The sequence below is a fragment of the Lepidochelys kempii genome, chromosome 7 (genome assembly GCF_965140265.1).
Source record: "Lepidochelys kempii isolate rLepKem1 chromosome 7, rLepKem1.hap2, whole genome shotgun sequence".
NCBI classification, from domain to species: domain Eukaryota; kingdom Metazoa; phylum Chordata; order Testudines; family Cheloniidae; genus Lepidochelys; species Lepidochelys kempii.
The window spans coordinates 114,141,258-114,154,262 of record NC_133262.1 but is presented as its reverse complement, the minus strand read 5'-3'; the positions used below and the strand labels follow the sequence as shown (position 1 = coordinate 114,154,262).

The window sequence follows — 13,005 nt, the reverse complement described above, 5'->3', positions numbered from 1 at the left end:
AATTCAAAATGAACCTCTGCTAAAAGTTTGCGAAGCTTAAAAATAGCTTCAGTCACATGTTGCAGGGGGCTGCCCAGTTGCTGGAAGACTACACCTTGATTCCTTCTGGGGACAGGATGAAACCCAGGAATTTGGTTGAGGTCTGATCAAATGTGCACTTCTCAAATTGAGTATAGAGACCATGTTTTCATAATCTGTGCAGGATTGTACGGATGTGAGTGGTATGTTGGTCCATATCATCTGAGAAGATCAATATATGATCTAAGTATACCACCATGAACTGGTTCAGTAGGTCTCATAGCATATTGTTAATGAAGTGCTGGAATGTTACTGGGGCATGAGTCAGTCCGAATGGCATAACTGAATATTCAAAGTGCCTTTCAGACCTGTTATGTCCAATCTTTCATTCATCCCACTCTTGGATGCGGACAAGTTGCAAGCTCCCTGGAGATCCAATTTAGTGAATATGCGAGTGGCCCCTATCCTTTCCAACAATTCAGGGATAAGTGGTAGTGGGTAATGGTTCCAGATTATCTGATTTGGGTCTTGGTGATCGACACAGAAGCAGAGGCTGCAACCCTTTGTTTTTATAGAGGGACACTGGCTGGTGAAGTCAGCTTACGAGCGAACCCCGGGTCCAGGTTATCTTGTAGATATTCTCCCAGTGCAGCCAGTTCAGGCTCTGACACAGTGTATATCTGCCCAAACAGAATCTTCACCCGAGCTGGAGTTTTGTGGGGCAATCGTAGTCCTGATGTGGGAGGAGACTTTCTGCATTCTTTTTCTCAGGGACATCAGTATAGTCACAGTATCTGGTGAGATGTTCCATAGTTCCCCTAGTAGGTGTTTCAATGCAGTGACTACACCTACTTGAACCTCTTGGGTCTTGGTGCAGCACTTCCTGGTCTCCGGCTGTGCTGTCAGCAGAATTATGATGGGAAAGTGACCTTCTGTTCTCACCAGTGAATGAAGGGATCATGAATGGTTAACCAGGAGATGCCAAGGATCAGGGGAAAATGTGGGGAATGGATCGCACTTTAATCCGGTGCTTTTCCATTTTGAAGGAGGGGTGGGAACCCAAAGAGAGATAAAGGATTCCCGCCTTGTGCCAAAGCTATTAAAGGGGGTAGAACAGAATAAAGGGGACTGTCAGTCATGAGAAATCCCCTAGTTACCACCTGAGCTGGAACTAACAATGATTGTACCCAGACTAGGAAGAAGTCCAGTCTGTGAAAGAAGCTTATTGGAACATCTCTGAGGGTGAGATTTTATCTATAATTGGTTTCGTAATGTATTAGGCTTAGACTGGCTTGTTTTGTTTTGTTTGGTAACTTATTTTGTTCTGTCTGTTCTTACTTGAAGCCATTTAAATCCTACTTTTTATACTTAATACGATCACTTCTGTTTATTAATTAACCCAGCATAAATTATTAATACCTGGGGGAGCAAACAGCTGTGCATATCTCTCTATCAGTGTTATAGAGGGCAGACAATTTGAGTTTACCCAGTAAAAGCTTTATACAGAATAAAATGGATTTATTTGGGGTTTGAATCCCATTGGGGTCTGGGTGCTGGAGACAAGAGTACTTATTGAGCTGTTTTCAGTTACGTCTGCAGCTTTGGGGAGCATGGTTCAGATCCTGGGTCTGTGTTGGAGGAGACTGGCGTGTCTGGCTCAACAAGGCAGGATTCTGGAGGCTCAAACTGGCAGAGAAAACGGGCACAGAGGTAGTTTTAGCACATCAGGTGACAGTCCCAAGGGGGTCTCTGTGACCGAACCCATCACAATAGGCATCTACAAATGGGAAGCCCGGGGATGGGGCTGAGGGTGTGTTTCAGTAAGGACTAGAGTACGGGTCCGTTTTCCCCCCATTATGCCTGGGCTGGCTTCTTTTCCCCAACCTTCTCTGCTCTCATACTAAGCAGCCCAAAATGGCATGGCCAGATTTGCAGGCCAGTTTCTTTGATTTCTTCCTGCAAGCGTCTTGGAACTGGTACTGCTGCTCTGCTTCATTCCACTCTGTATCTGCTGTGAGGCAGCAGAAATGTGCTGTGTAGGAGGCCTCTGTGCCTTGCCTCTGCCAGTCTCCTCGGGGCAGCCCCTTGGCCATTTGAACTTGGTATGGATCATCAAAGATGGCCGATATCGACTGGAGAAAGGCATCCCAGTTAGACAGCACTGGGCTATGGCCTTCCAGTACCAGGGGGGTTGGGAGGGTTAGTCTAATAAATCTCCTGTCAGCAGGCTGATTACCAAGGATTGGTCAGAGGCATAGATTTTGGTACACATCAGAAACAAGATGGCATTGGTTCTTGAAGCCCCCAAACTGCTGGCAGTTCCCGTTGAATTGTTCAGGCAAGGGTATTGCAGGCCTCTGGTTGGGGCAAGGAGCTGCAAGTTGTGTTCACAGCACAGTATTCTCAGCGCTGAGCTGCCTCACTTGCTCCTGCAGCTGCTGGTTGTGCCAAGCCAACTGTGTTACTTGAGCCTGCCGTGCTTGATTTTCTGCCTGGAGGCAGGGGGCCCATTTGGGCAAGTCAGTACACCTGGTGGCTGTAGTGATGCAGCTGGGTCCAACCTTCTTGCACCAGGCTTAGTCCTATAGGGTTATTGTGGTCCAAACAAGTAGTAGTCAGAGCCAGAGTTCATGGTCACAGGACAGGAGTTAGCTCAAGTAGGATACTGGGAGATCAGAAGCAAAAGACGAACTGAATATCAGAACCACAAGTCAGGTGCCAGGAGTTAAGCTGGGTCAGGATGCCAGGAAATCAAGGAGCAGGAAGCACAAGGCACACAGTCCAGAGCAGGGTGAGCACAGTAGTTTGGACAGCTTCCCTTTCCTGCTGCTGGCTTAAGTAGGGCCAGTGTGCCAATCAGCTGCTCTGGGGCTCTGCCAGATATCTCTCAGAGGTGGGGCCTCATCCTGAGGCTGGGCTTCATTAGTTCCAAGTAAGCCATTGCAAGCAGGCTGCCACGTGAAGAGTTGGAATGTGGTTGCCCCCATGGATCCTGTGAAACTGGGTTCAAGACGCATGCGTCATGACTCTCCTTCATTTCGTGTGCCAGATTTTCCTAGTATCACAGAGCTGTGCAGCCAAGGAGCTAGAACAGGAGCCAATTGAGTTAGTGTATGTTCACGTGGCCTTACTTGGGTGACTTTGATCTTTTGAGATCTGCCAAGACATAAGGTGGGGAGGAACTTTCCCACTCCCTACTTCAGGGTGACTGGGCTAGCAAACTCAAATCTCAGATGGAACGATTTGGAGGAAACTCGATCTCTCTCTCCTATCCCATGCCCTCACCAGGACGTCTATAGATTTTCCTGTCAAAAGGCATGTGATCTAATTTTGAACACCAACTGTATTTCTTAACTAAAAAAAGTTGAGGTTTTGGAAGGTTTGAAACATCTGTAACGTAGCTTAGTTCTTTTCTGATGTTGATTTTCTTCTTTAAAAAAAATTAGTACTTCTAAATGGCCATGTTTTGTTTTCTGTTTTTTGTTTTTACGGTATCCATGTACTCTGAATAATCTCCTTTAAATTCTGGAAAGCTATATAGATTAGATGGATTATTATGTAACTCTGGATCCTAGTCTGAAAGTGAAGAACTTCAAATGTTTTGTTCCAATTTTTTTTTTTCCAGGGGATGGCCATTGGTACAGAGCTATCGTTCTGGGAATTTCTCAGTCTGAGGTGAAGGTAGCATATGCAGACTATGGAAACACCGAAACTCTACCATTCTCTAGAGTCCTGCCAATCACTGCACATTACTTGAAGCTCCCTTTTCAGATAATTAAGTGTTCGCTTGCAGGTAGAAACATAACCAACCATGTTGGCTATTTAGCAGTGTGACTATTTAGTCAAAAAAAAATTATGTTGTTACCATTAACCCCTGTGTTATATTGTCCATCTAGATGAGGACTCAAAAAAACAGTATACAGATTAGCATTGTAAAGTCTATTTTCAAACCCAGAAAGACTAATCTGAAAATTTTCTGAAATAGTTTAGGTACTGCAGAAAAAAAAAACTATAGACAACTAGAAAACTGGGCTGCTCCTAATTTAATGATAAAGCTATTGGTATTGATTTTTTTTTAAAAGTTTTGTAACATTTTCTAGGTTTTACTGGCATTTTATAATTTAAGATTTTAATGATGTTGTAGCGGAAGTAGCTTAACTATTTACAATCTAAACTAGAACTCAGTTGTCTCTTACTTTATTTTTTCCAGGAATCATGGAATGGTCTCCATTAATAATAGATTTGCTAAAAACATTAATATTGAATAAGTGTGTCATGATCACAGTAAAAGGGATCAATGAGAATATTCATGCTGTATCTGTGGAGAAGTGTTTTGAAAACAGCAGTCTAAGTATAGCCGACAAATTAGTAATGGAAGGTTTAGCCAAATATAGCAACTCTGGAAATCAAAGTATTCTACACCAAGGTAACTGTTTTTCACTTAAAATATTCTCATTCTTAAATTTATTCTAGTGTTCAAAAATGCGTTGTGTGTATCCATAACTAATGTCCTTTGTCCTTCTAAAATCTCATTGTATTCAGCCAGTTAATGAGGGAATAATAATGCTTTACTGATCAGATTCCTGTTCATTTTTTCTCTAGTAGCCCATGCAAATGAGGCTAGTTGCTGTTGCACAGAATTAAAAAAGCAAGTAAGTAGTATTCAGTCTAAACTTACATTTTCTCTTCCAGATACTGATGTTTAAAAAAAAAAAAAAAAGAGCATGGAAAAGGTTTGGGATTTTTGATTTGTGGCTGGCTATAAAATTGAAAAAAGAAGTGTTCTAAAAATGTGAACTTTCCTATTTTATTTTTTACATAGTCAAATAATTCAGAATGTCTTGCAACATGGAAAATATAGGTTGGCTGTATAGTCTTGGTCAATTCCTCGTTTATCACAGATGCATGTAAAAAATGAATGTTCAGAGTATATATGAATGCTATGAGAAGTTACTGTGAATATTCTTCAGTGTGTTCTACACCATAAATATTTGAAGTAGCAAGCCAGAATTTGCTGCTGATATTAAGACATTGGAGTTGGACTTATTTTTATCTTTTTAAAAGAAAACCACAAAGTATTTATCCCGAGCACTGAAATTGCTTACTATGTATCTGTAAGAAAAAGTATAGTACCATTACTAGTTTTATAGAACTGACTTGCTGACATGAAAACAATATTCAATTATGTCTGTTTGTAGGATGATTAAAATGTATTTAATTAAAATTCTAGGGACTGTTGCATAGGAATTAAGGCTATGTAAAGCGGGCGGAACCTGCAACCTTTAAAGAAAAGATCATTTATTAGAATATTATAACAGCACCATTATATGGTTAAGGGACTACCAGCCTTTTCATATAACCAAGGGTTAATGTGCCTATGAAAAAATTAACTGTGGGTGCAACTTGGCATTCATAATGCCTCCATGCTTGTATTTTTTTTACAAGAATCTTATGAAGTCTGTTGCAGGTAATAAGCAAACTTAGATTTTGTTTTGTTTTTATAAAAACGAGTGAAATCAGTGTTAAAAATCTGAACTTTGGAGTTTCAAAGGCCCATTTTTATTTTTAAGGAGAAGCCCTACATTTAGTGAGAGTTACTATCTTTGAGTGGGAGGTAGAACCAGAAGCATTTGTGGGTTCTGACTGCTCTGATGACTTTTGTGGGGGAAAGGAGAGTATTTCTACTGAAGAGGGATTATCATGGAAGCTGGGGAACTTCAGAGAGGGAATGTTGATGCCAGGCATTTAGAGGCTGGTAGAGAGTAATAATGAGCTTACTCGTGCTCCTTCCCTGTCCCACTACAGAATGGAGCAAAATCATTTTCTCCCAGGTAGTCCTTTGAACTGTAGCCATGAAGAATCCAGCCAGATTTCTGCATCCAGCCCTGTGAATGACTCCTCTGCTTGTTTTGTTGGGGGTGGGGGGAGAGGGGAGAGTGGGGGACAAGACATGGAAGGGGTCTGGCTTTGAATCCCCTGAGACAGGTGGAGGAAAGACAGACTTAATACACTACAAAGGGCTTCCAGGAAGTAACTCTAGAGGTAGGTAGCACACCAGTGAATGGGAGCAAGGAGAGAACTTGGTGACAGGGCTAGGTTAACTTCCTGTTGGCCTGGGCCATTGATCTGCTGACATCATCATCTCTAGCACCTCATCAGAGCTCTCCTTAGGGGTGTCTTTAAAAAAAAAATTGAGGGTCAGCCAAAATCATTTAATGCACCATGCTGTGTTGTTTTTTTTTTCCACAAAATAGGGAAAGGTAATTGTACATTCACTAAACTAGAATAGGAACCCAGGTTCATTTGTAGTTCCTAAAACTACTTTTAAAAAGTGGCTTTCAAGTTGATTTTATTTAATTTTAAAAACAAACATTTACATAATACTTTATATGGCAACATGCCTGCTAATATTCTCTCTGTCCTTCCCTCACAGATTGAAAAACATGAACAGATCCTCCTCTTTCTTTTAAATAAACATGTGGCTCAAGATAAGTGTAGTGAAATGAAAAAATTATTACAACACTAAATCTTTTAGGCATGATGTGTGTGTTATATGCTTAGTTAGACCTGTAACACTCTGTTGCCAATGTTAATGCAATTGCTGCTGCTCACTGCTCTTATTCCTAGAATAGTGGCTGTGTTCAGGAGCAAAAAAAGCTTGATTTCTTTTGTAGAAATTGTTTTGCTGTTAAATGCTGTCTGAATGTATTTGTATATATGTGAAATAAGAAATTGTACATTTACACTATCTGGATCAGAGCAAAGCTAGATGGAGCCAAGTTAAGACGTGAAGCCTCTGGCTGTTAGTGCAGTTGTTTTGAAAGAAGGCCATACTTTTTCTTAAGCAACTGTTTTTGTAAGAAAACTCTTCACTTGCCAACCAAAAGTATGGTAAGAGAACTTCGTGAAAACTATTCAGTTTTCATTTACAAGAGGGAAAAATTGGATTTTTGTCTTAGAAAACTCAACTTCATTTTTACATTTAATGTATAGCAAACATAAAATTTAAGTTTGAAATAAAAATTCATGTGAAATTTTAGGTAAACAATCTGTCACGAAGAATTACAGTACAGATATTACTTTTTTCATTAGGTCTACTTCATGTTCTATGTCTAATTTACGGTTAGATTTGTTTAAAACGGTATTTTCAACCTTTTATTTTTCCTTACTGTTTCCTCCAGCTGCGTGAAGTAATACGAACAACCAAACTTGATTTTTAATTGGCATGTAAGGTATCTCTCTTACCTGCAAAATCGTCCCTTTTCTTCAGATTGTTCTTCAGCAGTTTGGTTAGGCATTGTTTAGTGGTTAGAGCAAGGAATGGGCTCTCAGAACTCTTGGGTTCCCCATCAGCCTTTGCCACTAAATTTAGACAGGTTACTTAACCTCTCCCACTGTTTATGCAACTTTATTTTATTAATGGATAAAGTTCCTGTATATGCGCAGATGCTGTATCAGTGCATATTTACCCCCTTCATTTGAAAGCATATATCACATTCACAATTTGGCACCTTTATTGACAGTCTCAGCAGATAAACCAAGAGGTCCATAGCCATGGAGATGGAATTGCTCTCAACTTTAGAGTTAGTTTCCATGTTTGGTTAGAAACATGGAAACGTGTATTTCCATTGGTCATGAGCATCTGTTTTGTAGAGACCTAAGGACTTCAGTTTAGAGTGCTGCCAATCTGATACTTTTCAGGAGCACTGCAGTTAATGTGAAGGAGTTGGAATTTTTAAACTGTTACTTTGCTTGTGCCACCAGACTTAGTTCTCATTCCTCTTGATAAACTTTGAGAAAAGTTTTGGGGATTTTTTTAAGATCACTTTGTGTATGGCAGTAAACTATTGCTTACTTTTGTAAATTCAGGATGTCTATGAAAAGAGTCGGTGTAGTCCCAGTCCACCAAGTCTATTAGAAACCTGTTCCTTTCACACACCTCAACGATGTAAAAACTTTTGGTGAATCGGTAATGTTCATAAGTTTGTGTTTTTCCCTAGGCACAGGGTGACTTTCACTCAGAAATAAATTCCATTTGAACAGCTATCATATCCAGTCAGACAACTGGCTTTTATTTGAAACTGCTTTATAGCATTCTCCTTTGCTGGGTGTAAGATACGGAAAACATACCCTAGGTTTCCCCCCTCTGTAGTTTTTTTTTTTGTGTATGTGTGTGTGTGACATACTTATATGGACCAGCTGACAGAACTGGATCCTATTTTAATGACATTAACTTGCGCATTATTAAGGAATAAGTGCATTTTTGAATGTTAATGTTATCACTTACAGCTCCCCTCTCTTCCTCTAAAAACATTTGGCTTAGACTCTGATGAGTATGATATGACCTGCAAAATCCAAAATGTGGCCAAGAAAATAACACGCTATTGATGTTCAGTTGAGTAAGAAGAGAATACAATATAGCCTCACAAAATATCCTTTGGAAGCCAAGGTCAGTATGTAGCACGTGTATAGCTTTTATGTTTTCAGAGCACTTTAATAACATTCAGAGCCAGATGTGTTACAGTTGAACAATTAATTGTCAATAAAAAGTTCAGCTTTGGAGAAGTTCAACATAAGTGTTTGGAGATTACCTAAAAGGCTTTTTTACAGCCAAGACACAAGTTTGCTTCCTATATTTTTTGCTGCAACAGCTACTGACCTCACCAATAACAAAAACAGAGGGGAGCAACAGTTCCTATATGGCATTAAGGACAAATTCTGTGTCTGTACGTGGTTCCCATTTATGTCAATAGGAAGTGGTGTATGCATGTGTGATCTGAAGTTGTTTTTAGCTCTTGGTGGATAAGTAAAGAAGGAAACCATTTTCTTAATTTTCTTTAGTTTTAACATCTTCTCAGAAGCATGACCATATTTCTAACTAACCTCAGTGTCCTGAGGCACCTGAGATAGCCCATAGACAGGGATCCTATCCCATGAATTAACATTCCCTGTCTCCCCATCCCCTGTGTTAATGACTCCCACTTCAATGAGTGGCATCTGTACCATCTGGTTATCTCTGGTATCCCAAACCTGTGCCTATGTTGGGTTACTGGGATCACCTTTGCTAGACTTCCCTCTGAGGTAAGCCCCCAACCTATTACACAGTTGTAAGTTAGCCTGTAACAGATGTGAAAAGCTGTTGATCTCTGAGGCAGCTGAGCTAACCGAGCAACTCTGGACCCTCCCCCAATACACTGGGTCCCCAGGTGTCCCCCCCCCACCCTCCCAAGCTCTGTGGCTAAATCCGTTGCCCCACAAATTTCAGTAGCTAAAGTCCTGGGGAGCTGCAGAAAGTGGCCGCTCCCCAGCATCTTGTTTTTAGCCGCAGTAGGCCATATCCACGTGCCGTGCCTCTCTCCCCTCTAAGATCCCCAAATGCAGCACTGTAGGAGAAGTGGTTAAAATTACCATTCGCATATCCACTATTCTGGACGTCCCGTCCTCCCCCCCCCCCCCCACTGGAAGGCCCAACCCCTGAGTGCGGCACCCTGCTGTCCCCAGCCATGCCTGTTGAGCTTCTCGCCCTTGAATTCTCCTACTCTTCAGTCACCCCTTGGTGTCAGTCTAACTCACCAATAGTGACTCTGTTTCTTGCAGTTGTAATGCTCTGCTTCTTGGGTCCTAGAGGTTGTTCATACCCCTGGTCTGGTTCTACTTGTCCTGTAAGCACCCTGTAACCTTAGAATTGCTACAGAAAGAACTTCTGCTCCAACAGTGTGCCTAGCTTCAATTAATTTTTGGCCTGCTTCCCCAGTCTTCAATACTTGTTCCCTGCACCAGCAGTGTTCCCCCCGCCCCCGCTACTCATGGGACAAAAGGATCCCCAGAGGATTCCTCCTGTCCATGCTGCCCACAGGAGCACAGATGGGGGCCCCACTTTTCCCCCCTCTCGATTGGGCCCAAGATGCAGGGAAAGAGGAAAACCTTCCCGCCCCCACCCCACTTCCTGATCTCACTCTTCTATTACGCAGAGCCAGCTGGTTGCAAATGAAGACGTTGCTGATGCTGCCAGCCCAATCCTGGTAAAGAGGGGCCTCCCCATGGTTGCATGGGGTATAAATACCCCATGAAACCTCACTTTTCCAGTCAGCAGAAAGAGTGAGCATTGACCTTGTCCTAACCTAGCTCCAATGGCTTCCTGCCCTTCTGATCTATCCCTGTACACTTCCCCTTCTCCCCATCTGCTGCAATGGAGAGCTTAAGTGGGCAGTGCCCTTTTTCACCAACTAGCTGGACGAAGACCCACTTGCATAAAGATTGCAGTGGACGCATGAGTTCTAACATCTTCTCAGAAGTGAACAAAACTTCAGCTAACTTCAGAAAATACTTTGCACTTATGTAGCACTTTTCATCCAATGATATTAAACGACTTCACATAGATGGTGGATAGGCATTATTTCCATTTTATAGATGGGAAACTGATGTACAGAGAGGTTGTAACTTGCCCAAAATCACACAGCCAATCTGTGGCAAAATTAGGGCTAGAACCCAAGTCTCGTGACTCATGGTTGTGTTCTAACCACTACTTCCCTCCTACTACAGATAAGACATGCTAGACCATTCTGTTCAGATTTACAGTGCCCACTCTCTCTTCAACCTTTTTGTTCGTTTAACAATCCGAACATCTGTTAGTTCATATTTTCTCACGCAGGTTACAGGCTCTCCAGTACTGTGAGGTCCCTCTAGCACTGTAGTTTGTTTTTCTATTTCTCTTTTGTATAGTACAAAGATAACGGCAAGTTAATTTTGAAATGTATGGGACTGTATACGGAGAGACTGTACAATTAATACTGAATATATGAGTTTTGAATTACAATCTTTCCTCGTAAATGGTTCTGTTCCAGTGCTTTTTTATGTAAAATCCCACTTGCTGAAGCATCATAGTTTTATCCATGAAGGCTTTTCAAAGTTTGGAAACGGTCTTTTTCCCCCTTTCATGATTGTGTGGCACCAGTGTGAACTTAAGCTTGTTCCTCACATGATTTTGTATTTATTGAGCTGCCGGATGCAGGTAATATGTAAGCGTGGTGTGAACAAATTGTACATTTCATACTATTGTCACCTTATTTAAACTTTGCTCGGCTTTAAATTTGAGGATGCTACATTTTTGTTGTATTTCAAAGATCAATCTTGAAACGCTGCACATACTTTGTATGTTACCAGGAGTAATAAAGCTATTTCACGGTCTAGATTTCTTTTCATTTGTACGGAGTTAATCTGTTGAAAATTAAGCCCTTGCCTTTTTCTCTCCAAAATTGGTGTTTACATCATTAAGGGCTAAATTTTGCCACTGAATGCAATTCTCTTTGAAGTCAATAGGAATTTATATGCACACATCCAAAGGCAGAATGTGTCTCTGTGTCTCTGGATTTATTTTTATTTATATTTTTACCATCAAATTTGCATATCACAAATGGGTTATTTGGAAATTGAGACAGAATGGAGTTAACCTGAATGCCAATGTTGAGAGTATATTAAAACTATCATTTTGTCCTTTAAATGCAGCCTATATCTCCTTCAAAATTTGAAACTGTCCATCTTCAATCTAAAAGATTTGTATCCATCTGAATTTTACCACATCGTTTGAAGCGGACTAAAGAGGCTGTGGCTTTTATATTCTGGGTTCCATGTTGAAATGCTGAAAAGCCCCTGTTTTCCCTCTCCTGGCAAAAGAGAACCCCATTAATGATTGCTAGGAATATTAATATAGGAAGGAAATTCATAGGTTTCTGTTGCAATCTCTAAAATGTCATTGATGTATAGATGTCAGGTGTTAATATAATCCCAAGGTAGTGTTTCTAATGAAATCCCCAAAATTATTTGAGTTGTCAATGTGCTCAGTACTAGACCTATTATAAAGGAAGATGTTATCTCTGTCCCTAGGGGGCTGAATTAAGCTATATAGCTAAAACACAACACACAGGCAGAACAGCTTAAGTTCCAAAATTGGAGGCCTTGTCTAAACACAAGTTGTATATGTTTAAGCAAAATTATTTTAAGTAGTTTTAGTTACAGTTGCAAACTCCTGTGTGGACACAATCAGTTGACTTAATCTATTCCTTATTGATTAAAGCTAAATTGATCACAGGTCAGTTGTAACTCAGTTTAAATGTATCCACATAGGGGTTTGCATGAGTTTAACTAAACTGACTTCAAAAAATATTTGTTAAACTGCTGGTGCAAGTTGGTATGTAGAAAGCGCTTGTCACAAAATAGGACCTCAGTTAATAGCAGATTGTGATACTTTCATGTTGTGATCACCCAGGCTCATCTAAGTACAGTATTGCTGATGGCACAGCATAGAAAGACTCAGAAGGTTTAAAATAAGCTGAAATCTATTTTATTTTTTAAATTAATACCATGTGTGTTTTACAAATATGGGTGTCACGTTTTGGGGTGTGACTCAGACCAATGAGAAGTTGTTGCCACTTGTCCTGTAACCCTGACTGCCTTAAAATCCTCTGCGGCTGTAGCTCCCAGCCTGGACACTCCCAGCCAGCATACAAGCATGCACTGAGTGTCTGTGTGTCTGTTCAGCAACTCTGAATCCAGCAGCCTGCCTACAGCACCACTGCCACACTCTTGTCTCCACCAGCTTTGGTTACTATTAAGCAAGTGACCCCAACACACCGCCTGTTCTGAATTTCCTCAAAACTGTCTGCCTGAAAACATCCAGCCGTCTCCAGAAACATTCAGAGGATTAATAAGGGTGGTTTGTTCTAAAGAGACAAAAGCACATTTCGGCTTATTAACTGGGGTAAATTCACCCTTCTCTTCAAGCTCAGCACTGAGTTGGTTGAGTGTAAGAAATAAAACAGGTTTATTAACAAAGGACATGGTATCACTTAACCGAAGTAGAAAGAATAAAGTTAAAATGGGTTACAAACCAACAAAAGTAAAAATACGCTTGCTAGTGGCTAAGACTTAACAAGCTACAGCCTTGGTTCAAGGTAGATTTCTTACCAATCTTTCTCTTTACATACATAC

General features: G+C 40.8%; 1 protein-coding gene across 1 annotated transcript in view; it reads left to right on the top strand.

The window, feature by feature from the left end:
• TDRD1 (tudor domain containing 1) overlaps positions 1-6,544 on the top strand; it is a 52,678-nt gene extending 46,134 nt beyond the window's left edge. Inside the window, exons 22-25 of the mRNA XM_073354970.1 lie at positions 3,644-3,811; positions 4,229-4,444; positions 4,621-4,670; positions 6,452-6,544. Of these exons, the coding sequence (XP_073211071.1) occupies positions 3,644-3,811; positions 4,229-4,444; positions 4,621-4,670; positions 6,452-6,544 (527 nt within the window). The remainder of the gene's footprint in view (positions 1-3,643; positions 3,812-4,228; positions 4,445-4,620; positions 4,671-6,451) is intronic.
• The last annotated feature ends 6,461 nt before the right edge of the window (positions 6,545-13,005 follow it).